The following is a 27,250-nucleotide window of genomic DNA, read 5'->3' as shown; positions in this document are numbered from 1 at the left end:
TCTTAGCTGAGGATGGTTTTCTAGCCTGTCTCATTGTGGCAACAACTCCCTGAGATAAACCTGAGGCCGCTAGGATCCAGGACTCAATGGCCACACAGTCAGGTTCAGGGCCGCAGAATTCTGATGGAAAAACGGCCCTTGAGACAGCAGATCTGGACGGTCTGGTAGTGCCCACGGCTGGCCTACCGTGAGATGCCACAGATCCGGGTACCACGACCTCCTTGGCCAATTTGGAGCGACGAGTATGGCTCGTTGGCAGTCGGACTTGATTTTCCGGAGAACTCTGGGTAACAATGCTAGAGGTGGGAACACATAGGGGAGTCGGAATTGCGACCAATCCTGAACCAATGCGTCTGCCGCCAGCGCTCGGTGATCGTGAGACCGTGCCATGAAAACTGGGACTTTGTTGTTGTGCCGTGACGCCATCAGATCGACGTCCGGCGACCCCCAGCGGCAACAGATCTGTTGAAACACGTCCGGGTGAAGGGACCATTCTCCTGCGTCCATGCCCTGGCGACTGAGAAAGTCCGCTTCCCAGTTTTCCACGCCTGGGATGTGAACTGCAGATATGGTGGACGCTCTGCTTTCCACCCACGTCAAAATCCGCTGGACTTCTTGAAAAGCTTGGCGACTGCGTGTTCCCCCTTGGTGGTTGATGTACGCCACCGCTGTGGAGTTGTCCGACTGAATCCGAATCTGCTTGCCTTCCAGCCATTGTTGGAAGGCTCGCAGAGCAAGATAGATTGCTCTGATTTCCAGAACATTGATCTGCAAGGTGGACTCTTCCTGAGTCCACGTCCCCTGAGCCCTGTGGTGGAGAAACACTGCTCCCCACCCTGATAGGCTCGCATCTGTCGTGACCACTGCCCAGGACGGGGGAAGGAACGACTTTCCCTGTGACAATGAGTTGGGGAGAAGCCACCAAAGTAGAGAGTCCTTGGCAGTCTGAGAGAGGGAGACCGTCCTGTCGAGGGACGTCGATCTCCCATCCCATTGGCGCAGAATGTCCCATTGGAGAGGGCGCAGATGAAACTGCGCGAACGGGACTGCCTCCATTGCTGCTACCATCTTTCCTAGGAAATGCATGAGGCGCCTCAGTGAGTGCGACTGGCTCTGAAGGAGAGATTGCACTCCAGTCCGTAGCGAGCACTGCTTGTCCAGTGGAAGCCTCACTATCGCTGATAGAGTATGAAACTCCATGCCAAGATAAGTCAGAGATTGGGTCGGGATTAGATGAGACTTTGGAAAGTTGATAATCCACCCGAAAGTCTGGAGAGTGTCTAGCGCCACCTCCAGACTGTGTTGGCATGCTTCTTGAGAGGATGCCTTTATAAGCAGGTCGTCTAGATACGGGATGACCGAGTGACCCTGCGAGTGCAGAACAGCTACTACTGCTGCCATGACTTTGGTGAAGACCCGGGGGGCTGTTGCCAGACCGAAGGGTAACGCTACGAACTGTAGGTGCTCGTCGTGTATGACGAAACGTAGGAAACGCTGATGCTCTGGTGCAATCGGCACGTGGAGATACGCATCTTTGATGTCTATTGATGCTAGAAAATCTCCCTGAGACATTGAGGCTATGACGGAGCGTAGGGATTCCATCCGGAACCTCCTGACTTTTACGTGTCTGTTGAGCAACTTCAGATCCAGGACGGGACGATACGATCCGTCCTTTTTTGGGACCACAAACAGATTGGAGTAAAAACTGTGACCCTGTTCCTGAAGAGGGACGGAGGTCACCACTCCTTCCGCCTTTAGAGCGGCCACCGCCTGCCACAGAGCATCGGCTCGGTCTGGTGGTGGAGAAGTTCGGAAGAAACGAGTTGGCGGACGAGAACTGAACTCTATCCTGTACCCGTGAGATAGAATATCTCTCACCCAACGGTCTTTGACGCTTGCTAGCCAAATGTCGCCAAAGTGGGACAGCCTCCCACCGACCGCGGGCGTGGGTATCGGAGACCGCAAGTCAGGAGGACGTCGTTTTGGCAACGGTTCCTCCGGCTGGTCTTTTTGGGCGTGACTGAGACCTCCAAGGATTTGAACGTCTCTGGTCCTTTTGAGTCTTTTTTGACGAGGCGAATTGGGACCTGCCCTGTCCTCGAAAGGACCGATAACCAGACTGACCCCTCCTCTGTTGGGGCTTGTTTTGTCTGTGTTGCGGTAAGGAAGAGTCCTTACCCTTGGAGTGTTTGATGATTTCATCCAAACGCTCTCCAAACAATCGGTCACGAGAAAAAGGCAAATTGGTTAAGCACTTCTTAGAATGAGAATCTGCTTTCCAATGTCTCAACCACAGAGCCCTACGCAAAACAACTGAGTTGGCTGACGCCACTGCCGTGCGGCTTGTAGCGTCCAGAACAGCATTAATCGCGTACGACGCGAATGCCGCCATTTGCGAGGTCAATGGTGCTACCTGCGGGGCAAATGCACGTGTGACTGAGTCGACTCGCGCAAGCCCGGCCGTGATAGCTTGGAGTGCCCATACGGCCGCAAAAGAAGGCGCTAATGACGCTCCAATCGCTTCATAGATGGATTTCAGCCAGAGCTCCATCTGCCTGTCAGTGGCATCTTTAAGTGCCGCTCCATCTTCAACAGCAACCAAGGATCTAGCTGCAAGCCTGGAAATTGGAGGATCCACTTTTGGACACTGGGTCCAACCCTTGACCACTTCAGAGGGAAAAGGGTAGCGTGTATCTTTAAGTCGTTTAGGAAAACGCCTTTCAGGATAAGCGTGGGGTTTCTGGATTGCGTCTCTGAAGTCAGCGTGGTCCAGAAAAGTGCTTAATGTACGCTTAGGGTATCTGAAATGGATTCTCTCGTGCTGCGAAGCTGACTCCTCTACAGGAGGAGCTGGTGGGGAAATATTCAACATCTTATTGATGTTAAATATAAGATCATTAACTATGGCGTCACCATCTGGTGTATCTAGATTGAGAGCGGTCCCAGGATCAGAATCCTGATCAGTTACGTCCGCCTCATCACCCATAGATTCATCCCGCTGGGATCCAGACCATTGAGATGAATGTGAAGGCCCGTCATAACGAGCCCGCTTAGGCTGCCCGGGGCCATCGTCCGAGTCAGAGTCTTCACCCTGAGGTGTAGATGCCCGTCCCGGAGCTAGGAGCTGAGGGGGACCAGGGGGCAATGATTGCACAGTGTCCGTGGTCTGAAGTACAGGCCTAGCTCGCAATGTGTCAAGAATTTGTGACATAGTGAGAGACATTCTGTCAGCAAAAGCTGCAAACTCAGTTCCTGTGACCTGGACAGCATTCACAGGTGGTACACCCTGGGACACGTCCAGCAGAGGTCCCGACTGTGCAAGCGCCGCAGGGGCCGAGCACTGCACACAATGGGGGTCCGTGGAGCCTGCCGGTAGAAAAGTCCCACATGCGGTGCAGGAAGCATATAATGTCTGTGCTTTGGCACCCTTGCGTTTTACGGGCGACATGCTGCTGGTTCTCTGCATGTGAGAGAGTCTATAGCCAAAAGGGCGACCAGCGCTATGCAGTACAAAGTATTTGTAGCAACAAAATACTAAGAATACTACGAGCACAAGAGGGGGTGAGCCCTGAGGGCTGCTTACCGCCCGCTGAACAGCGGGTAAGAGGCTGCAGAATGCCTTGTCTGGGTCTCCCCGGCTCCCCTCTGCAGCGCAGCGTGTCTGGCAAGAATGGCTGCCGGCTTGTGTGGAGAGGGGCGGTCCGTGGGAGTTCCCAAACAAAAGTGCGGGAACAGTGTCCCCTCTGTGCTGACTGTGAGGGCTGGAGTATGTAAAAACGACTCCAGCCCTCAGCGCTGATGCACTGGCCAGCGTCCCGCCCCTCTCCTGACTGGCAGGTCTGGGGGCGGGAACGAACGAAAGCAGGCCGCAAAAGCCGGGGACTCGAGTTATCAGCGCGGCCGCAGTAAAAGCGCGGGCCGCGCTGAAGTCCCCGGCGCACTACAAGTGCCAGCCGCGCCGCTATTCCAGCGGCCGGCGCGACCGAGTCCTAGACGTGGGCAGCGTCCCGCCCCTCTCCTGACTGGCAGGTCCGGGGGCGGGAACGAACGGAAACAGGCCGCAAAAAGCCGGGGACTGTAGTTATCAGCGCGGCCGCCGTAAAAGCGCAGGCCGCGCTGAAGTCCCCGGCGCACTACAAGTGCCAGCCGTGCCGCAGCCCCAGCGGCCGGCGCGGCCGATCCCATAAGTGTGCCTGCTTCAGCTAAGCTGAATGAGGCCATGGCACAGGCGCCGCAGCGCTGACGTCCCCCGGCGCACTACAACACCCAGCATGCTGCGGTGTGGGCGCCAAATGCACGGGGACACAGAGTACCTTAAGGAAGCAGGGCCATGTCCCTGACGTACTCCGCTCCATCCAGCATCTTCTCCAGGGGCTGTAGATGGAGCCCGGTCTCAGTGCCTGGAGACCGGTAAATCCCACTTCACCCAGAGCCCTGTAAAAAGGGATGGGGAAGGAATCAGCATGTGGGCTCCTGCCGCCGTACCCGCAATGGGTACCTCAACCTTACAAACACCTCCGACATAAGTGGGGTGAGAAGGGAGCATGCTGGGGACACTATGTGTCCTCTTTTCTTCCATCCGACATAGTCAGCAGCTGCTGCTGACTAAAAACAATGGAGCTATGCGTGCGTGTCTGACCTCCTTGCGCACAAAGCTAAAACTGAGGAATCCGTACTCCTACGGGAGGGTGTATAGCCAGAAGGGGAGGGGCCTTACACTTTTAAGTGTAGTTCTTTGTGCGGCCTCCAGAGGCAGTAGCTATACACCCACTGTCTGGGTCTCCCAATTAGGAGCGAAAAAGAAAAGGGGTCCGCCTTATGATCCGGTGGGCCTTACCGGGAGGGGGGGTGGCAGTGGTGGTGGAGTGGGGTTACAGGAGGCAGGGGCGAAGGTGGCGTAGGGAGATTCTGCGGGCGGTGTGGCGGGTGTCTTAACGCTAACTGAGGGCGCTGTTAGGCAGCCAGGCAACATCCAGAAACTGTCGGCGGTGTAGGCTTCAAAGAAATGTCGCCCATTATTTGAAGCAGGTGTAAGATGGTGGTCGACTTCCTACCCCTGAAGACACCAAATGTGTTCTTAAATATATACATGTGATAAGATATAAAGTGTACAGTGTAAGGTATTGTAATGTATAAGATGTAGCAGAGTAGAGAATGTTACTATGTTGAGGTGTAGAGGTAGTGAAGATGTAATGTACAGTATGTGTATTGGTATAAGGTGTAATGTTATGTAGTATATAATGTATAATGCTTAATAAGGTTTTATTAGTGTTAAAGGTACGTAGCTGAAAAGTTAAATCTGCCCGGTGACAGACAGGTGCCAGTTGGGATTCTAGGATTAGCCAAAATCACCGGCAACATGCGACCTGCCAATGCATATAGCCTCTGGAGTGAAACACCCCACACCCAGCCAGGACCTCCATTTTCATGCAGCGTGCCGGGATGCGACAGACGTTTTCCTCGCCCACGACTATCACCCTGCGCCACGTTACACAGGCACCACCGACACTTACAGGATGGCCCATGCCAAAACAACAACCCTGCTTTTCCCACCCTCCCCAGGTCCGGCAGAGTCTCCGCCGCTGCTCCAGCTGCCTGCCATTGATGCAGTGTGTTAGTCAATAACTGCGCTCGATATGTCTGAGAGGCATGTGCCATGAGCTCAGGCAGAACCATGTTATTGTCTGCAGCGCTGTTTATGTTAGGTCAGTGTTGCAGACAAACAACGAGCGCAAAAGCGAAGACTCCGTGCCGGATCTGGGAAGGCGAGTAAAGCTCTTTATTTCCTTAAAACTGGAGAAAATGGATTTTCCAAAACAAGAAAACTCCTTTGGTTATATCAGTTTCTGGTAAGACTGTCTTACAAGCAGTGTGGCCTCAACTCTGACGGGATGGTCATCCAGCTTTTCCAGACCCCTGAATTGTTAATCTATAACACAACCTCTATATTCAGAAGGCCTGACAATCAAGACTCCAGGAAAGCCGGGTGAGTAACCTCGCAACAACTAAGATGTATCAGGAGACAGCAAGGATCAGACAAGTCACACGACCAAAAACATCGGTGCAACTTCCCTGCAATGAGACTATTTTAGCTGTCTATGCCGTAAATAAAATAAAAAAATAATTCAAATCACAGATAAGTCCCAGCTACCCACAACTTGCAATGAAGTCACGGAAAAATCAACAAATTTGGAAACATTTCAGGCTGTTACAGTTGTGGTAGGCGCAGGTCGCAATGCGACAACATACTTAACATACGAGACGGCCATCTTGTCCCACAACACTCGACATGTAGCCCAAACCATAGCCAACTATGAAATGCAGAACAAATCTTCAGGACACGAGGCCAGCCATTAATTAGCAAATTGTAAGTGAAAATGATTAATTACTTGGAAATAGAAATGTGTGAATCAGCAGCTCCTCATCCTCCCTGTGTAGGTCACTTATGTAGGCCTCTCAAGAGAACTACAGAGATGTCGTCCTAGTCGTTCACCTCCTATTCTGAGGTTACCTGCCTGACCGTAGTAAACGGAGATTACAAACAGTTTACTTTAGCATTTATCTCTGATCATTGCTAGAAAAGGACAGTGTTTAGTTTCTAATGGTATATAGCTGCTGACAAAAAAAATAAAAAAAAAATGTATACAAAAAAGTTTCCCATGAAAATGGCTTTACGTACAGAGACTGCGGTGCGTACAGAGACTGCGGTGCGTACAGAGACTGCGGTGCGTACAGAGACTGCGGTGCGTACAGAGACTGCGGTGCGTACAGAGACTGCGGTGCGTACAGAGACTGCGGTGCGTACAGAGACTGCGGTGCGTACAGAGACTGCGGTGCGTACAGAGACTGCGGTGCGTACAGAGACTGCGGTGCGTACAGAGACTGCGGTGCGTACAGAGACTGCGGTGCGTACAGAGACTGCGGTGCGTACAGAGACTGCGGTGCGTACAGAGACTGCGGTGCGTACAGAGACTGCGGTGCGTACAGAGACTGCGGTGCGTACAGAGACTGCGGTGCGTACAGAGACTGCGGTGCGTACAGAGACTGCGGTGCGTACAGAGACTGCGGTGCGTACAGAGACTGCGGTGCGTACAGAGACTGCGGTGCGTACAGAGACTGCGGTGCGTACAGAGACTGCGGTGCGTACAGAGACTGCAGTGCGTACAGAGACTGCGGTACGTATTGAGACTGCGGTGTGTGTATAGAGTTTCATTACCTGAATGTTCATTCATTTGTGCAACACGGATTACAGAAATGTCTGATGTGAAGCTTTAGAGTTACTGCAGGAAGTGTATGCAATGTGCATTCATACAAAGCCCACTCGGGAATGATATTGGAAACAAACAGGATTTAAAGAGGTTGTTCCCTACTTTTACATTGCTGGCCTATCCTTAGGATAGGTTATCAATGTCTGATCGGCTAGGGTCCGACACCCTACACCCCCGCCGATCACCTGTTCTCGGTCAGCGGGGGTGCTCCGTCTTTTGATCGTGGTCATGGCCAGGTACTGCACATCTGCCTTCCATTCTAATCAATAGGAGGCGGATGTGCAGTACCAGGCAGCTATCAGAAGTAAGAGCAGCGCCAGAACTGAACATTTCCAGCTGCGTGTTGCCGCCGGCGGGACCGAAAACAGATGATCGGCGGGGGTGTCGGACTCTGGATAACCCCTTTAAGTGACAAAAGTACAGGTCAATGGCCAAAGTAGGCAGGTATGTGTGGAACATTTAGCCACACCATTTGGTTTCACTCTTTAACAAAATGCATTTGGGCACCTCTTAGGTTCTGATCTTTTATTTGTACAGTACATAAGTAAATAATTCTGTTATCGTCTTGGTAGCTTATGTTCGTGCCTTACCAGAGTTCTGTGCGGGCTTGCTTGGTGGTGGAGGAGCGGGTGCTGCAGGCTGGGCTGCTCCTTGACCTTAAAAAAAAAAAAAAAAAAAAATATTTAAAAAAAGAATAGTTAAATAATGTGGTGGAAAAGTTTTGTCTGAAGACACTGGCTGCACTTTTTATTTACCAAATCTCCAACATGATAGTACATAGAAGTCGTATTTAACAGCTAAATAATGGCCACTTCTGATGAGGGGGCGAGGTGGTACCAGCTGCCTGAACCATTAAGTCTAAGGGGTACTTTGCACACTACGACATCGCAGCTGCGATGTCGGTGGGGTCAAATCGAAAGTGACGCACATCCAACCTTGCTGTCAACATCAGAGTGTGTAAATCGTTTTTGATACGATTAACGAGCGCAAAGGCGTCAAAAACGTATCATCGGTGTAGCGTTGGTCATTTCCATAATTTCGGAAGGACCGATATTACGATGTTGTTCCTCATTCCTGCGGTAGCACACATCACTGTGTGTGAAGCCGCAGGAGCGAGGAACATCTCCTACACTGGCTATGCGGAAGGAAGAAGGTGGGTGGGATGATTACGTCGCGCTCAGCTCCGCCCCTCCGCTTCTATTGGCCGCCTGCCGTGTGACGTCCTTAGGAAGGAGGCGGTTCGCCGGCCAGAGCAACGTCACAGGGCAGGTGAGTGCGTGTGAAGCTGCCGTAGCGATAATGTTTGCTACGGCAGCGATCACAAGATATCGCATGTGTGACAGGGCTGGGACTATCGCGCTCGGCATCGCAGCATCGGCTTGCGATGTCGTAGTGTGCAAAGCACCCCTAAGGCTCTTAAATAATCAGACACATTTTGAACAAGGATGCGCCTCGCCACAGCTCACCATGAATTACACGAGCAGGCATCGTCACCCCTCTAGAGACTTCCCATTTTGGCAGGGCTGGCCAAAAGTGGCATGAAAACGCCAAACTTGTCAAATTTTTGTGCAACCTCGCAATGTGCAAAAAACATGGAAGTGTTTTTCGCCACATTTTGAGTCCTGTAAGTTAGAAACAGAAATCTGTGCACAAAAATAATCATTCCTAACAGACAAGAAGGAAGAGATGAGTGGGTAATCTGCTAAATATCCACAACACCGGGAGATAGGATTAACACAAAAAACATACTAATGATGTACTCAGGAAAGAAGTGCGTCTAAAACAAAGACGAGAAGACAGGACGAGCCCTCCGATTACACCGTAGTAACGTCAGCAGTAACGTCACATTCCACATCAAACATCGATTCACAAGATGATACATTTCTCGTGCAGGCAGATGGCGGTGCACAACAGATGAAGGAATACGTAGGCAGGACAATTCACAGATTAATTATCGTGGGGTTCAGAATCAATTACTTAAATCACATCCGTTATTCAGCCAAGAACAGGAGCACAAATACTGACGTGTAAACAAACCCCGACCGAGACTGACTATCCCATCAGAGATAGATTAAAGGGGTATTCCCATCTCCAAGATCCTACAGCAATATAGTAGGTGTAATAATAATATTAGCAAATATCTCCAATTAGTAATGAAGCATAGTTCTCCTGATATAGCCATGTTTCTTACCTCATGCGCAAGGCATTGCAGCTTAGGTATCCATGGTTAAGGCCAAGAGCAACTGTCACTATGTGCATTCATAACCTAAGCTGGAATGCCCTGCACATGAGGTAAGGGACACGGCTATATCAGGATATCCATACTATATTTCTAATTGGAGGTATTGGCTAAATATTCTTACAAATTCTTACTACATATTGGGATAGGATCTTGGAGATGGGAATACCCCTTTAATGGTTGTAAATATTTTTCTGCGGTTGTAAATATGTTTTATCACCAGGCAGTGAAATAATGATAATCCTAATAAAATGATAAGTATGAAGAGTATTGTCTGGGAAGGAAACAGCACAGTTGTACTATATGCAATTCAATGGCTTAAAAAGGGTTTCCACTACTCGGGATAGCCCCTTCTCAATCCTGAGGATTGCCCCCAGTTAAATAACAGATGAATATGTGTTATTTTACAAGGGGCAAACATCAGGATTGAGAAGTGGACAACCCTTTTAAAATGTCAGGCAGGTCTGCACATGGCACCACAATGATATTTTAGAACAAGCAGGCTGCCCAGCCATATTTAAGTGCACCCTACAAGGACAGACACTCCAATTCACCCACTTAACATTAATGGGCCGGGCAGCAATAACTGTAAAGAAAAAAAAAAAAAAAAGTGTGCAATAAAAATAAAAAGATGAAAAGATATACAAAATATATGTGGTATTGGTCAATATTTTGATAACAAAAATGCTCACAACCCACATGAAGGTCCGCATTGTCTTGCAAGTCCAAACACTAAATTCAAAAACAAGCTCATAGAAAACGCAAAAAAGCATATCTGTGTGACTGAAGCCCCATCTGTATCCATTTATAATACTAGGAAATCCCCCTGCATGAATGGAAGGGTTGTGATTGGTAGTTTCATCAATATTTTCTCCTGTGCTGCCTCCAGCTTTATTATGGGGGGTTTTATTCTGCATCCTGTAGTGCTTTAGTACTATGTTCTGGTGTCAGAAAGGAAGACGGCCTGAGGTTTTTGTACATTTGTGTCCTTCATATTTTAGAACATTGCAGAATCAGCAACTGCAAGGAGTTTGAGCTGGACTCAGCAGAGAAGACAGAGGAGGTTTACAACCATCTCTGTATACACAGCACAGAATAGGTGTTGTGTCTAGAGCTTAGGAAACACGGACATTGGCTCTTCAGTTGATTCTTAGAATATGCTAGTCCAAGTTAGGCCGGAGTCCCACTTGCGATTACCGCGCGTATATCTCGCGCGAGTTTCACGGTGCATCACCCGTCATGGACTCACACTCTGCTCACAGGAGCGGGTCGGTTACATGCATCTCTATGTGAGCAGCGTGTGAGTCCATGACGGGTGATGCACCGCGAAACTAGAGCGAGATATACGCGCAGTAATCGCAAGTGGGACACCGGCCTTACAGGGTAAATCAGCAATAATAGAAAGAAATTTAAAAATGTGAAAATGTCCACAAAAGGTATTTTATGATCTAATGGGGAACACAAATCCAAAACTAACAGATTAGGCTCCCACAGATAATACAAAAAAGGAAAAATATATTTGAATAATTTGAGAAAAAGAAATAAAGTAATCCTGGTCATTCCTAGGAAAATGGTCCGGTCCAGAGATGAGCAGACCTTCGGAAGTTCGGTTCAGAGGGCACATTCGCACCTTAAAAAAAAGCTCGGTTTTTGACCTGGACATGATCTGAACCTAAGTGGAAGTCGATAATTGGGCATTTTGTGGCTCCCCCCACATGTTGAGAGCCATAAGAAGAACACTTCCGGGGGAGGACGAGCGAGGTTTTCAAATTTTAATTTTGTGTGTGCACACTACATCAAATCATGCTGATTTTACCCCAAATGCTGCACGCGGCTCGCACGGGAGCGTCACTCATACCCACGCACAGCGCTGCTCACTTGAGTGGTTTGCACTCGGAACTCACTCGAGCTGCGAACCTGAACTCTGCTTTTTTTTTTTTTTTTTTTTAAGTCGGTTTCCGAACCCGAACATGAAACCTCAGGTTCGCTCATCTGTAGTCCAGTCATCAAATGGTAAAACTAGTTTCTTTCAATTGCGTCAAAATACCTATCTGAACATGTACACAGCATGATAAGAAGCCAATGCTAAATATCATTACCATCATTGTAGGGTTGAGGATTTCCGATCTTCCCATGGACAGAATCAGCTGGCTTCAGCACATTCATTTCCATTATAATAATCACTCGCCTACAGAAACAGGTAAGAAGAAAGAAAAAATATTAAGGATTAATTGTTGCAAAATGTAACTTGCATTAGGTAATTTTAATGCAATAGCCTTTAAGCTTTTTTTGTTTTACTTTGTAAAAAGATGACCAACACCCTGATTTACACACTCCACATGGCACTTACTTTGAGAAGAACAGATTACAAACTACAGAAACAATCCCAAACACTATAGTCTAGAATTGGAGAAAGAATTGTAGCATGCCACAACTCAAAGTGTAGATGCAATAAAAGCAGTCGTGTGGAGCGCTGGGGTAGAAAAAGACGTTTAGAAGATTAAATAGATTAACAAAGAAGGGAATTTTGTTTACTTACCGTAAATTCCTTTTCTTCTAGCTCCTATTGGGAGACCCAGACAATTGGGTGTATAGCTTCTGCCTCCGGAGGCCACACAAAGTTATTACATTTTAAAAAGTGTAACCCCTCCCCTCTGCTATACACCCTCCCGTGCATCACGGGCCCATCAGTTTTGGTGCCAAAGCAGGAAGGAGGAAACTTATAAATTGGTCTAAGGTAAATTCAATCCGAAGGATGTTCGGAGAACTGAAACCATGAACCAAAGAACAATTGAACATGAACAACATGTGTACACAAAAGAACAACAGCCCGAAGGGAACAGGGGCGGGAGCTGGGTCTCCCAATAGGAGCTAGAAGAAAAGGAATTTACGGTAAGTAAACAAAATTCCCTTCTTCTTTGTCGATCCATTGGGAGACCCAGACAATTGGGATGTCCAAAAGCAATCCCTGGGTGGGTAAAGAATACCTCGATAAAAAAGAGCCGAAAAAACGGGCCCTTCTTACAGGTGGGCCACTGCCGCCTGAAGGACTCGCCTACCTAGGCTGGCGTCTGCCGAAGCATAGGCATGCACCTGATAGTGTTTTGTAAAAGTGTGCAGACTCGACCAGGTAGCCGCCTGACACACCTGCTGAGCCGTAGCCTGGTGCCGCAATGCCCAGGACGCACCTACAGCTCTGGTAGAATGGGCTTTCAGCCCTGAAGGAATCGGAAGCACAGACGAACGGTAGGCTTCAAGAATCGGTTCCTTGATCCACCTAGCCAAGGTTGACTTGGAAGCCTGCGATCCCTTACGCTGGCCAGCGACAAGGACAAAGAGCGCATCAGAACGGCGCAGGGGCGCCGTGCGTGAAATGTAGAGCCTGAGTGCTCTCACGAGATCTAACAAGTGCAAATCCTTTTCACATTGGTGAACTGGATGAGGGCAAAAGGAAGGTAAGGAGATATCCTGATTGAGATGAAACGGGGATACCACCTTAGGGAGAAATTCCGGGACCGGACGCAGAACCACCTTATCCTGGTGAAACACCAGGAAGGGGGCTTTGCATGACAGCGCTGCTAGCTCAGACACTCTCCGAAGTGATGTGACTGCCACTAGGAAGGCCACCTTCTGCGAAAGGCGAGATAGAGAGACATCCCGCATCGGCTCGAAAGGTGGCTTCTGGAGAGCCGTCAGCACCCTGTTAAGATCCCAGGGTTCTAGCGGACGCTTGTAAGGTGGAACTATGTGGCAAACCCCCTGCAGGAACGTGCGGACCTGCGGAAGCCTGGCTAGACGCTTGAAAAAACACGGAAAGCGCCGATACTTGTCCCTTGAGAGAGCCGAGAGACAAGCCCTTGTCCATTCCGGATTGAAGGAAAGAAAGAAAAGTGGGCAAGGCAAACGGCCAGGGAGTGAAACCCTGATCAGAGCACCAGGATAAGAAGATCCTCCAAGTCCTGTGGTAGATCTTGGCGGACGTTGGTTTCCTGGCCTGTCTCATGGTGGCAATGACATCTTGAGATAACCCTGATGACGCTAGGAGCCAGGACTCAATGGCCACACAGTCAGGTTGAGGGCCGCAGAATTCAGATGGAAAAATGGCCCTTGAGACAGCAAGTCTGGTCGGTCTGGGAGTGCCCACGGTTGACCCACCGTGAGGTGCCACAGATCCGGGTACCACGATCTCCTCGGCCAGTCTGGAGCGACGAGGATGGCGCGACTGCAGTCGGACCTGATCTTGCGTAATACTCTGGGCAGCAGTGCCAGAGGAGGAAATACATAAGGCAGTCGAAACTGCGACCAGTCCTGAACTAACGCGTCTGCCGCCAGAGCTCTGTGATCTTTGGACCGAGCCATGAATGCCGGGACCTTGTTGTTGTGCCGAGACGCCATTAGATCGACGTCCGGCGTTCCCCAGCGGCAACAGATCTCTCGAAACACGTCCGGGTGAAGAGACCATTCCCCTGCGTCCATGCCCTGGCGACTGAGAAAATCTGCTTCCCAGTTTTCTACGCCCGGGATGTGAACTGCGGAGATGGTGGAGGCTGTGGCTTCCGCCCACAGCAGAATCCGCTGAACTTCTCGGAAGGCTTGACGACTGCGTGTGCCGCCCTGGTGGTTGATGTACGCAACCGCCGTGGCGTTGTCCGACTGTATTCGGATCTGCCTGCCCTCCAGCCACCGCTGGAACGCCTTTAGGGCCAGATACACTGCCCTTATCTCCAGAACGTTGATCTGAAGGGAGGACTCTGTCGGAGTCCAGGTTCCCTGAGCCCTGTGGTGGAGGAAGACCGCTCCCCACGCTGACAGACTCGCGTCCGTCGTGACCACAGCCCAGGATGGGGGCAAGAAGGATTTTCCTTTCGACAAGGAAGTGGGAAGAAGCCACCACTGAAGAGAGGTCTTGGCTGTCCGTGACAGCGAAACGTTCCTGTCTAGGGACGTCGGCCTCTTGTCCCATTTGCGGAGGATGTCCCATTGAAGTGGACGCAGATGAAACTGCGCAAAAGGAACTGCCTCCATTGCTGCCACCATCTTCCCTAGGAAGTGCATGAGGCGCCTCAAGGGGTGTGACTGACCCCGAAGAAGAGATTGTACCCCTGTCTGTAGTGAACGCTGTTTGTCCAGCGGGAGCTTCACTATCGCTGAAAGGGTATGAAACTCCATCCCGAGGTAAGTCAGCGATTGGGTCGGTGTCAAATTTGACTTTGGGAAATTGATGATCCACCCGAACCTCTGGAGAGTCTCCAGAGTGACGGTCAGGCTGTGTTGGCATGCCACCCTGGAGGGTGCCTTGACTAATAGATCGTCTAAGTAAGGGATCACCGAGTGGCCCTGAGAGTGTAGGACCGCCACCACTGCTGCCATGACCTTGGTGAAGACCCGTGGGGCTGTCGCCAGGCCGAATGGCAGCGCCACGAACTGAAGGTGTTCGTCTTTGATGGCGAAACGCAGAAAGCGGTGATGCTCGGGAGTGATCGGCACATGGAGATAAGCATCTTTGATGTCGATTGATGCTAGGAAGTCTCCTTGTGACATCGAGGCGATGACTGAGCGGAGAGATTCCATCCGAAACCTTCTGGTGCTCACATGCTTGTTGAGCAGCTTGAGGTCTAGAACGGGACGGAATGATCCGTCCTTTTTTGGCACCACGAACAAGTTGGAGTAGAAGCCGTGACCATGTTCCTGAGGTGGAACGGGAATCACCACTCCTTCTGCCTTCAGAGTGTTTACCGCCTGAAAAAGTGCATCGGCTCGCTCGGGAGGCGGAGATGTTCTGAAGAAACGATTCGGAGGACGAGAACTGAGCTCTATCCTGTAACCGTGAGACAGAATGTCTCTCACCCATCGGTCTTGGACATGTGGCCACCAGGCGTCGCAAAAGCGGAAGAGCCTGCCACCGACTGAGGATGCGGTTTGTGGAGACCGAAAGTCATGAGGAGGCCGCCTTGGGGGCGGCTCCTCCGGCGGTCTTTTTAGGACGTGACTTAGACCGCCATGCAGAAGAGTTGCTCTGGCCCTTCTGTGACCTGTTGGACGTGGAGGAATGGGACCTGGCTGAGGGCCAAAAGGACTGAAACCTCGGTTGAATCTTTCGCTGCTGAGGTCTGTTCGGTTTAGACTGGGGTAAGGACGAGTCCTTTCCCTTGGATTGCTTGATAATTTCGTCCAATTGCTCGCCAAACAAGCGGTCGCCAGAAAATGGCAAACCGGTTAAGAACTTCTTGGAAGCAGAGTCTGCCTTCCATTCGCGTAGCCACATGGCCCTACGGACTGCCACCGAATTGGCGGATGCTACCGCTGTACAGCTCACCGAGTAGAGGACAGCGTTCATGGCGTAGGACGAAAAAGCCGACGCCTGAGAAGTCAAAGACACGACCTGCGGAGTAGCGGTGCGTGTGACCTCATTAATCTCAGACAGACAAGCTGAGATAGCTTGGAGCGCCCACACGGCTGCAAATGCTGGAGCAAAAGACGCACCTATGGCTTCCTAGATGGATTTCATCAGGAGCTCTATTTGCCTGTCAGTGGCATCTTTGAGCGATGAGCCATCTGCCACTGATACCACGGATCTAGCCGCCAGCCTAGAGACTGGAGGATCCACCTTGGGACACTGAGCCCAACCCTTAACTACGTCAGGTGGGAAGGGGTAACGTGTGTCATTAAGGCGCTTAGTAAAGCGCTTGTCCGGATATGCTCTGTACTTCCGGACAGCATCCCTGAAGTTAGAGTGATCGAAAAAAGCACTCCTTGTACGTTTGGGAAACCTAAACTGGTGTTTCTCCTGTTGTGAAGCTGACTCCTCAACAGGTGGAGTTGGAGGAGGAAGTTCTAGCACCTGGTTAATGGACGCTATAAGGTCATTTACAATGGCGTCTCCTTCAGGTGTATCAAGATTGAGAGCACCGTCAGGATCAGAGCCCTGAGCTGCAACCTCCGCCTCATCCTCCAGGGAGTCCTCATGCTGAGACCCTGAGCAGCGTGATGAAGTGGATGAAGGTCCCCAGCGAGCCCGCTTAGCCGGTCTGTGACTGCGGTCCGAGTCGGAGTCCTCCCCGTGGGACCTATGTGTCACCTCAGGGGCAGTTTGCTGCTCCAACCGAGGGGGGCCTGGGGTCAATGATTCAACAGTGCCCGGGGCCTGTGTTACCGGTCTGGACTGCAGAGCTTCAAGTATCTTAGCAGACCATTTGTCCATAGACTGAGCCATGGATTGTGAAAGAGACTCAGAAAGTTTCTCAGCCAACACTGCATACTCTGTCCCTGCCACCTGGACAGTGGCAGCCGGTGGTTCTACCTGAGCCGAGGGTCCCACCAGTGCCTGAGGCTCCGGCTGAGTGAGTGTCACAGGGGCCGAGCATTGCACACAATGAGGGTAGATGGAACCTGCAGGTAACATAGCCGCACAAGAGGTACAAGTTGCAAAATAAGCCTGTGCCTTGGCACCCTTGCTTTTTGCAGACGACATGCTGTTATCTCCTCTTAGCAAACACTGAGGGTATATAGCCAAGCAAATACTGCGGCCGAGCAGAGCAAATGTATACCCAATATGGATATATATATATATACACTGCGGCACCCAGGGGGGCCAGCACCTGTAACAGGTGCGGCTTACCGACCGCGCTCAGCGGTTGTGTGTCCACCAGATTCCCTGCCTGGGCCTCCCAGAGTTGTGGAGCTCTATCTGAAGTTCTCCTCCGGCAGCAGCGATGATAATGGCTGCCAGCGTTCTGAGAGGAGGAGGGAGCCGTGGGCGTGCCTCAGAAAGTGCGGGAATCTGGTGCCCCACGGTGCTCAGTGAGGGGGGAGGAGGATACAAAGTATGCTCCAGCCCTCACCGCTGACGTTCAGTCTAGCGTCCCGCCCTTGCCCCTGACTGGCAGGCCCGGGGGCGGGAATATGCGGTACTAGGCCGCAAAAGCCGGGGACTCGATTTATAAGCGCGGCCGGCAGACAGGCGCGGTCGGCGCGGTAGTCCCGTCGACCCCAAACACAGAGCAGCTGCTGCAGCGTCCGATCCACAGGCGCTCTATGCGCCGTCCCCAAGGGGACACAGAGTACCTCAGAGAAGCAGGGCCTGATCCCTGATGACATCCAGTCTCCTGTCCGTCAGGTTCCCACAGGGGCTGCGGAGGGAGCCCGGTCCCAGTGCCTGGTGACCGGTTAGGATCCCACTTCTCCCAGAGCCCCTAAGGGATGGGGAAGGATAACAGCATGTGGCTCCAGCCTTTGTACCCAAAATGGGTACCTCAACCTTAACAGCACCGCCGACCAAAGTGGGGTGAGAAGGGAGCATGCCGGGGGCCCTGGGGCCCTCTTGTCTTCCATCCGATAAAGTCAGCAGCTGCTGCTGACTAAAATGTGGAGCTTGCGTGAATGTGTGCCTCCTTCAACACAAAGCATAAAACTGATGGGCCCGTGATGCACGGGAGGGTGTATAGCAGAGGGGAGGGGTTACACTTTTTAAAGTGTAATAACTTTGTGTGGCCTCCGGAGGCAGAAGCTATACACCCAATTGTCTGGGTCTCCCAATGGAGCGACAAAGAAACTTTAATTATCCCTCTAAACAGGCACAACACGTTTCGATAAACAAAGCTCTCTTCACCAAGTGGTATCACCTACCACCTGATGAAGAGAGCTTTGTCTATCGAAACGTGTTGTGGCTATTTTAGAGGGATAATTAAAGATTTGTTAATATATGTAATCTTCTAAAGGTCTTTTTCTACCCCAGCGCTCCACACGACCGCTTTTTTTGTATCTACATATCTCTATCCTCCTCGAGGAGTTAACAGCAGGAGCTGTTTTGGGTATTGCACTTTAATCTTGTTTTATGGGCTGGAGGACCCGCAGTAACCTAGGAGCGACATACCCGGACCTGCGGTGACGCACTTCCAGTTTAGCCCGGTCATATGGTACCATCCAGAACTACTCTGCAGTTTGCGGCAAGGGAGGCTAGCCGTGTCTGGACCCCTCCAGCAGCAACATCTTCACCAACTAGCCAGAACTGGGGTTGTGCAGGGGTGCAAAACCCCAATAGGTTAGTGGCCATTTCGGCCCATAACTCTTATCCCGCTAGACCACCAGGTACTTTCACAGTGCGCTCCCTTTAGTTTGTTTTCCATACAACCCGCAAAGTAACATGGAGGGGTATGGATTCACTAAATTCCAGTGGCCTTGGTTTATATTATTTTTTTCCCATGGTGTAGTAATGTAGCAGAATATCTATTACACATACAGCAGTAAAATATAGATTACGCTTCATATATTCATCCTATAGACTACATGCACATACAAGGCAGTTTAAAACCCCCAAGAATAAAGTAATCCCAAAGTATATACTACATGAGGCATCCAGCATCACATTTAATATTAATAACCAGCGAAAATCAATGAGTGTCTGCAAATATACGTGCGCAAATCTGTACGGTTGAAAATGGCTAAAATAGGGCAGGGTAAAGCTAAGTGATGTGCTCATTGATAAAGACAATGCGGTAACAAGGGGCTAAATACCTTCCATCTTTCAAGTTGTTCACAATATACCGTGAGACCTGACAGATGCAGTTAGCTGCGAGGAGGTTGTCGTCCACCAGAGAGTTCAGCTGCGTTGCCAACATAAAAGCTAAAACATGAAAAATGTACAAACTGTAATAACTGGTGCATATTTGTGGAATATTTATGTATAGAAAAGAAAAAAAAAAAGCACTTTGTAAGACAAATCTCTGTCAACTAGGCCAGGCTGAACGACCACCATACAGGTGCTGTTACAATTACAGCCACAGGTCTGTACTAGTAGCCAAAATGGCACGAAAGATTACAAAACAAAAAATAAATAATGTGCCGTGATACAAGGAGCATGTAATACAGCGGACACAAGGTGAGTAAGGCTGCTTCCACACTTCAGATTTTTTGCATCAGTTGTAATCCGTCGCCTCGAGAAAATAAGATATCCTGCAAGATTCCGTTTTTCCCCATAAACTTGTATTACCGACGTATTGCATCTGCCGTGCGATGGATTGGTCGTTTAGTGACTGACCGTCGGGTGGAAGCAACGCAGAATGTACATTTTTTTTCTGTGCGCCGAAAAAAAACTGTCAACGACGGATGATTTGGCGTCCGTCGTGTGTTATAATGGATGCCTATGGGCTGCGGAATCCGTCAAATAACGGAATCAGGCGACTGTTCCGTTTTTTTTATTCTGGGCATGCCCAGGGCGAGTGTAAATGATCTTCTGGTCATGAAATCTCTCCCTAGGGATGGCTTCACATATGTTTTCACTACCAAATGACCTTTCACACAGAAAAAAGAAAAAAAACAAAAAACATACAACGGATGCGTTTTTCTTAACGGATCCCTTGCATCAGTTTTAAAACACACTGCGACGCATCCATCCCATCACTCACAAAACGGATTGTGACTGATGCAAAAAAAACAAACAAAACGAACTGTGAAAGTAGCCTAAGGTATACTCATAAGCACAATGCTCCCTATGCCCCTAAAGGTGGTGTGTGACAGGCCGCGGGGTATACACATCAGTCTGCCAATCATCGCCCCATGGAGCAGGGGGACACTCTTGGGCTCCTTCCACACTACGTTTTTTTAACATCCGTCATGAACGTTTTTTTAATGCAAAAACGGATCCAGTGCAAATGCGTTTTCATTTCAATGCATTTGCAATGGACTCGCGTCAACATGCGTTCACCTGCATTTGCGTCCATTATAGTGAGGATCCAGCGACTTGCAGTTTTTTAACTTTTTTCAAAAACGCTACTTGTAGCGTTTTTGAGCTGCGGTCAAATACTGCAAATTGCTGGATCCTGACTAAACAGCATGCAAACGCAGGTGAACGCTGGCATGCTGATAGACAGGATCCTGCTTGCTCTACTGAGCATGCCCAGAAACCAGCCTCGGGTGATCAGTCCCCCTCCCTCCCCCTCCACTCTCTCCCGCCTGAGAGCAGAGGACGCTCGTAACCAAGGTAAACATCGGGTAACCGCGGTCTTAGTTACCCGATGTTTACGTGTGAAGGGAGCAGGCAGCCGGCTCCTAGCAGCTGCAGACGCTTGTAACCAATGTAAATATCGGGTATCCAAGCAAGTTACCCGATGTTTACCTTGGTTACGAGCCTCCACAGCTGTCAGAAGCCGGCTCCCAGTCTTTCACGTTCAGTTCCCTTCACTCCCGATCACATGACTCCAATGCCCGCCCATAAACTTAAAGTGACAGGATCCTGCAAAATAACACATGCGTTTGCATGCATTTTTTTGCTGTAAAAGCAGGATCCGCTTTTGCAGCAAAAAAACGTTCATGACGCATGTTAAAAAAACAGTGTGAAGAAGGGAATTTTGTTTACTTACCGTAAATTCCTTTTCTTCTAGCTCCAATTGGGAGACCCAGACAATTGGGTGTATAGCTACTGCCTCCGGAGGCCGCACAAAGTACTACACTTAAAAGTGTAAGGCCCCTCCCCTTCTGGCTATACACCCTCCCGTGGGAGCACGGGTCCCTCAGTTTTAGTGCAAAAGCAAGAAGGAGGAAAGCCAATAACTGTTTCAAAAACAAATTCAATCCGATAGACAATATCGGAGAACAGAACTTATCAACATGAACAACATGTGCACCCGAAAAACCAATACCCTAAGAAAAACAGGGCGGGTGCTGGGTCTCCCAATTGGAGCTAGAAGAAAAGGAATTTACGGTAAGTAAACAAAATTCCCTTCTTTTTCGCTCCTAATTGGGAGACCCAGACAATTGGGACGTCCAAAAGCAGTCCCTGGGTGGGTAAAAGAGTACCTCGTGATAGGGCTGTCAAGCAGCCCTTTCTTACAGGTGGGCCACCGCCGCCTGAAGGACTTGTCTACCTAGGCTGGCATCTGCCGAAGCGTAGGTATGCACCTGATAATGCTTGGTAAAAGTGTGCAGACTCGACCAGGTAGCCGCCTGGCACACCCGCTGAGCCGTAGCCTGATGCCGTAATGCCCAGGACGCACCTACGGCTCTGGTAGAATGGGCCTTCAGTCCAGAAGGAATCGGAAGCCCAGCAGAACGGTAGGCGTGAAGAATTGGTTCCTTGATCCACCGCGCAAGGGTGGATTTGGAAGCTTGCGACCCTTTATGCTGACCAGCGACCAGGATAAAGAGTGCATCCGAACGGCGCAGAGGCGCCGTGCGGGAAATGTAGATCCTGAGTGCCCTCACCAGGTCCAACAGATGTAAACCCTTTTCAAATTGGTGAACTGGATGCGGACACAAAGATGGTAAAGTGATATCCTGATTGAGATGAAAGGAAGATACCACCTTGGGAAGAAACTCTGGAATTGGACGCAGAACTACCTTGTCTTGGTGAAACACCAGGAAGGGAGATTTGCAAGATAACGCCGCCAGCTCTGACACTCTCCGAAGAGACGTGACCGCCACTAGAAAAGCCACTTTCTAAGAAAGCCGAGAAAAGGAAATCTCTTTCATAGGCTCGAAAGGCGGCTTCTGGAGAGCAATTAGAACCTTGTTCAGATCCCAGGGTTCCAATGGCCGCTTGTAAGGGGGGACAATATGACAAACCCCTTGCATGAACGTGCGTACTTTAGGAAGTCGCGCTAGGCGTTTCTGAAAAAATACGGATAGCGCGGAGACTTGACCTTTAAGAGAGCTAAGCGACAAACCTTTTTCCAACCCCGACTGCAGGAAGGAAAGAAAAATAGGCAATGCAAATGGCCAGGGAGAAACTCCCTGAGCAGAGCACCACGATAGGAATATCTTCCACGTCCTGTGGTAGATTTTGGCGGAGGATGGTTTCCTAGCCTGTCTCATGGTGGCAACAACTTCATGAGATAAACCTGAGGTCCCTAGGATCCAGGACTCAATGGCCACACAGTCAGGTTCAGGGCCGCAGAATTCAGATGGAAAAACGGCCCTTGAGACAGCAAGTCTGGACGGTCTGGTAGCGCCCACGGTTGGCCTACCGTGAGATGCCACAGATCCGGGTACCACGACCTCCTTGGCCAGTCTGGAGCGACGAGAATGGCGCGGCGGCAGTCGGACCTGATTTTGCGGAGCACTCTGGGCAACAATGCCAGAGGTGGGAAAACATAAGGTAGCCGGAACTGCGACCAATCTTGAACTAGGGCGTCTGCCGCCAGAGCTCGGTGATCGTGAGACCGTGCCATGAAAACCGGAGCTTTGTTGTTGTGCCGTGACGCCATCAGGTCGACGTCCGGCGTCCCCCAGCGGCGACAGATCTCCTGAAACACGTCCGGGTGGAGGGACCATTCCCCTGCGTCCATGCCCTGGCGACTGAGAAAGTCTGCTTCCCAGTTTTCCACGCCTGGGATGTGAACTGCGGATATGGTGGATGCTGTGTTCTCCACCCACGTTAGAATCCGCCGGACTTCCTGGAAGGCTTGCCGACTGCGTGTTCCCCCTTGGTGGTTGATGTACGCCACCGCTGTGGAATTGTCCGACTGAATCCGGATCTGCTTGCCTTCCAGCCACTGTTGGAAGGCTCGCAGGGCAAGATAGACTGCTCTGATTTCCAGAACATTGATCTGAAGGGTGGACTCTTTCTGAGTCCACGTACCCTGAGCCCTGTGGTGAAGAAACACTGCTCCCCACCCTGATAGGCTCGCATCTGTCGTGACCACCGCCCAGGATGGGGGTAGAAACGACCTTCCTGTTGACAATGAGGTGGGAAGAAGCCACCACCGGAGAGAGTCCTTGGCTGTCTGAGAGAGGGAGACGTCTCTGTCGAGGGACGTCGATTTCCCGTCCCATTGGCGGAGAATGTCCCATTGTAGGGGGCGCAGATGAAACTGCGCGAAAGGGACCGCTTCCATTGCTGCCACCATTTTCCCTAGGAAATGCATGAGGCGCCTCAAGAAGTGCGACTGGCTCTGAAGGAGAGATTGCACCCCTGTCTGCAGCGAGCACTGCTTGTCCAGTGGAAGTTTCACTATCGCTGAGAGAGTATGAAACTCCATGCCAAGATATGTTAGTGATTGGGTCGGGGTTAGATTTGACTTTGAAAAGTTGATAATCCACCCGAACCTCTGGAGAGTCTTCAGTGCCACGTTCAGACTGTGTTGGCATGCCTCTTGAGAGGGTGCCTTTATCAGTAGATCGTCCAGATACGGGATCACAGAGTGACCCTGCGAGTGCAGGACTGCTACTACTGCTGCCATGACCTTGGTGAAGACCCGAGGGGCTGTTGCCAGCCCGAAAGGTAGCGCTACGAACTGCAGGTGTTCGCTTCCTATAACGAAGCGTAGAAAACGCTGATGCTCTGGCGCAATCGGCACGTGGAGATAAGCATCTTTGATGTCTATTGATGCTAGGAAATCTCCTTGAGACATTGAGGCGATGACGGAGCGGAGAGATTCCATCCGGAATCTCCTGGTTTTTACGTGTTTGTTGAGCAACTTTAGATCCAGGACGGGACGAAACGATCCGTCCTTTTTTGGTACCACAAACAAATTGGAGTAAAAACCGTGACCTTGTTCTTGAAGAGGAACAGAAGTCACCACGCCTTCCGCCTTTAGAGCGGCCACCGCCTGCAGCAGAGCGTCGGCCCGGTCGGGCGGTGGAGAAGTTCTGAAGAAACGAGTTGGAGGACGAGAGCTGAACTCTATCCTGTACCCGTGAGACAGAATGTCCCTCACCCAACGGTCTTTGACCTGTGACAGCCAAATGTCGCCAAAGCGGGAGAGCCTGCCACCGACCGAGGATGCGGAAAGAGGAGACTGAGAGTCATGAGGAAGCAGTCTTGGTAACGGTTCTTCCTGCTGGCTTTTTTGGGCGTGATTGAGTCCGCCAAGAATCTGAGCCTCTCTGATCCTTTTGAGTCCTCTTGGACGAGGAGAATTGGGACCTACCTGAGCCTCGAAAGGACCGAAAACTAGACTGACCCCTCCTTTGTTGGGGTTTGTTTTGTCTGTGTTGAGGTAAGGATGAATCCTTACCCTTGGAGTGTTTAATGATTTCATCCAAACGCTCACCAAACAGTCGGTCACGAGAAAAAGGCAAACTGGTTAAGCACTTCTTGGAAGCAGAATCTGCCTTCCATTCTCTCAACCACAGGGCTCTGCGTAAAACCACGGAGTTGGCTGACGCCACCGCCGTACGGCTCGTAGAGTCTAGGACAGCATTAATCGCGTAAGACGCGAATGCAGACATCTGAGAGGTCAATGGTGCCACCTGCGGAGCAGATGTACGTGTGACCGTGTCAATCTGTGTAAGACCAGCTGAAATAGCTTGGAGTGCCCATACGGCTGCGAATGCTGGCGCCAACGACGCTCCAATAGCTTCATAGATGGATTTCAACCAGAGCTCCATCTGTCTATCGGTGGCATCTTTAAGTGCCGCTCCATCTTCTACTGCAACTAAGGATCTAGCCGCAAGCCTGGAGATTGGAGGATCCACCTTGGGACACTGGGTCCAGCCCTTGACAACGTCAGGGGGGAAAGGATAGCGTGTATCTTTAAGCCTTTTGGAAAACCGCTTATCAGGATAAGCGTGGTGTTTCTGGATTGCGTCTCTAAAGTCAGTGTGGTCCAGAAAAGAGCTTAATTTACGCTTGGGATATCTGAAATGGAATTTCTCATGCTGTGAAGCTGACTCCTCCGCAGAAGGAGCTGGCGGAGAAATATCTAACATCTTATTGATGGACGCTATAAGATCATTCACTATGGCGTCACCATCCGGTGTATCTAGATTGAGAGCGGTCCCAGGATCAGAATCCTGATCAGTTACATCCGCCTCATCACACATAGATTCATCCCGCTGGGATCCTGACCATTGAGACGAAGTTGAGGGCCCCTCATAGCGAGCCCGTTTAGGTTGTCTGGGACTGTCGTCCGAGTCAGAGTCGTCACCCTGGGGTGCGTGTGACACCCCTGGAGCACAGAAGTGTTCCAGCTGAGGGGGACCAGGGAGCAATGATTCAACAGTGTCCATGGTCTGAGTAACTGGTCTAGACTGTAATGTTTCAAGAATTTTAGACATAGTCATAGACAATCTGTCAGCAAAAGCTGCAAACTCTGTTCCTGTCACCTGGACAGCATTCACAGGTGGTACCCCCTGGGTCACGTCTAGCAGAGGCCCCGGCTGTGCAAGTGTCACAGGGGCCGAGCACTGCACACAATGGGGGTCAGCGGAACCTGCCGGTAGAGCAGCCCCACATGCGGTACAGGCAGCATATAACGTCTGTGCCTTGGCACCCTTGCGTTTTGCGGACGACATGCTGTTGCCTCCTTGTAATCTAGGAGGGTATATAGCCGAGAAAAACACCAGCGACCGCACAGTGCAAAGTATTTGCAAACACAAAATACCAAGTACACAAACGGCACAAGTGGGGGTGAGCCCTTGAGGGCTGCTTACCGCCCGCTGAACAGCGGGTATGAGGCCGCAGAATCCCGTGTCTGGGTCTCCCAGTCTTCCCTCTGCAGCTCAGCGTGCAGGCAGGAATGGCTGCCGGCGTTGTGTGCAGAGGGGCGGACCGTGGGCGTGCCCAAACAAAAGTGCGGGAAACTGCGTCCCCCTGTGCCTAGTGTGAGGGCTGGAGTATGTAAAAAAGACTCCAGCCCTCAGCGCTGATGCTCTATACAGCGTCCCGCCCTCCTCCTGACTGGCAGGTGCGGAGGCGGGAACGAGACAAACTAGGCCGCAAAAGCCGGGGACTGTAGTAATAAGCGCGGCCGTGATATATGCACGGCCAGCGCGGAAGTCCCCGGCGCACCACAAGTCACAGCAGTGTCGCAGTGCGACTGACCCCAGCGGCCTGGCGCGACCGTTCGCCCTAGTCTACCCACTCAGCTGAGCTGTAGTGAGGAAATGGCACAAGCGCAGCAGCGCTGATGTCCCCGGCGCACTAACACACCCAGCAATGCTGCGGTGTGCGCGCGTATGCACGGGGACACAGAGTACCTTGACGGAGCAGGGCCCTGTCCCTGACGATACTCAGCTCCATATCCAGCGGCTTCTCCAGGGGCTGCGGATGGAGCACGGTCTCAGTGCCTGGAGACCGGTAAAATCCCACTTCAGCCAGAGCCCTAATGGGGATGGAGAAGGAATCAGCATGTGGGCTCCAGCCTCCGTACCCGCAATGGGTACCTCAACCTTAACAAACACCGCCGACAGAAAGTGGGGTGAGAAGGGAGCATGCTGGGGACCCTGTATGGGCCCTCTTTTCTTCCATCCGACATAGTCAGCAGCTGCTGCTGACTAAACAGTGGAGCTATGCGTGCGTGTCTGACCTCCTTCGCACAAAGCAAAAAACTGAGGGACCCGTGCTCCCACGGGAGGGTGTATAGCCAGAAGGGGAGGGGCCTTACACTTTTAAGTGTAGTACTTTGTGCGGCCTCCGGAGGCAGTAGCTATACACCCAATTGTCTGGGTCTCCCAATTAGGAGCGAAAAAGAAAGCAGCCTTACCATGATCACTACTATGTAACCACTGTATGCTGTCAGCACTCTCAGTATTCTCAACGTGCAACAAACCTCTAATTTAAGTATTATGTTTTATAAAACATGGGTTCACATGAGGATGGAAATCCTGCCATTTAATGCCAGGTCGTTGCTTTTTCTTAAAAGCACGGTGGCTCAGATAATATGGGAAGTATACCTTACAAGGTGGTGTACATTATATTAGAATCTACTCCAGCTCACAGCGGTCGTAGATATCTGACAGGTACATGCACAGCCGAAAGGAGCACAATATTCATGGAGGTGCAATCCTCTGCTTTCTGCGCTAAAAG

General features: G+C 50.8%; 1 protein-coding gene across 1 annotated transcript in view; it reads right to left on the bottom strand.

Moving 5' to 3' along the window:
• The window catches only part of RPA1 (replication protein A1), a 134,458-nt gene that overhangs the window by 88,638 nt on the left and 18,570 nt on the right, over positions 1-27,250 (bottom strand). Inside the window, exons 4-6 of the mRNA XM_075335336.1 lie at positions 19,021-19,129; positions 11,607-11,695; positions 7,859-7,924 (exon numbers count right to left, since the gene is read on the bottom strand). Of these exons, the coding sequence (XP_075191451.1) occupies positions 7,859-7,924; positions 11,607-11,695; positions 19,021-19,129 (264 nt within the window). The remainder of the gene's footprint in view (positions 1-7,858; positions 7,925-11,606; positions 11,696-19,020; positions 19,130-27,250) is intronic.

The sequence above is a fragment of the Anomaloglossus baeobatrachus genome, chromosome 2 (assembly GCF_048569485.1).
Source record: "Anomaloglossus baeobatrachus isolate aAnoBae1 chromosome 2, aAnoBae1.hap1, whole genome shotgun sequence".
NCBI classification, from domain to species: domain Eukaryota; kingdom Metazoa; phylum Chordata; class Amphibia; order Anura; family Aromobatidae; genus Anomaloglossus; species Anomaloglossus baeobatrachus.
Note: the sequence above shows the minus strand (reverse complement) of the source record. Positions and strands in the feature narration are given on the sequence as shown.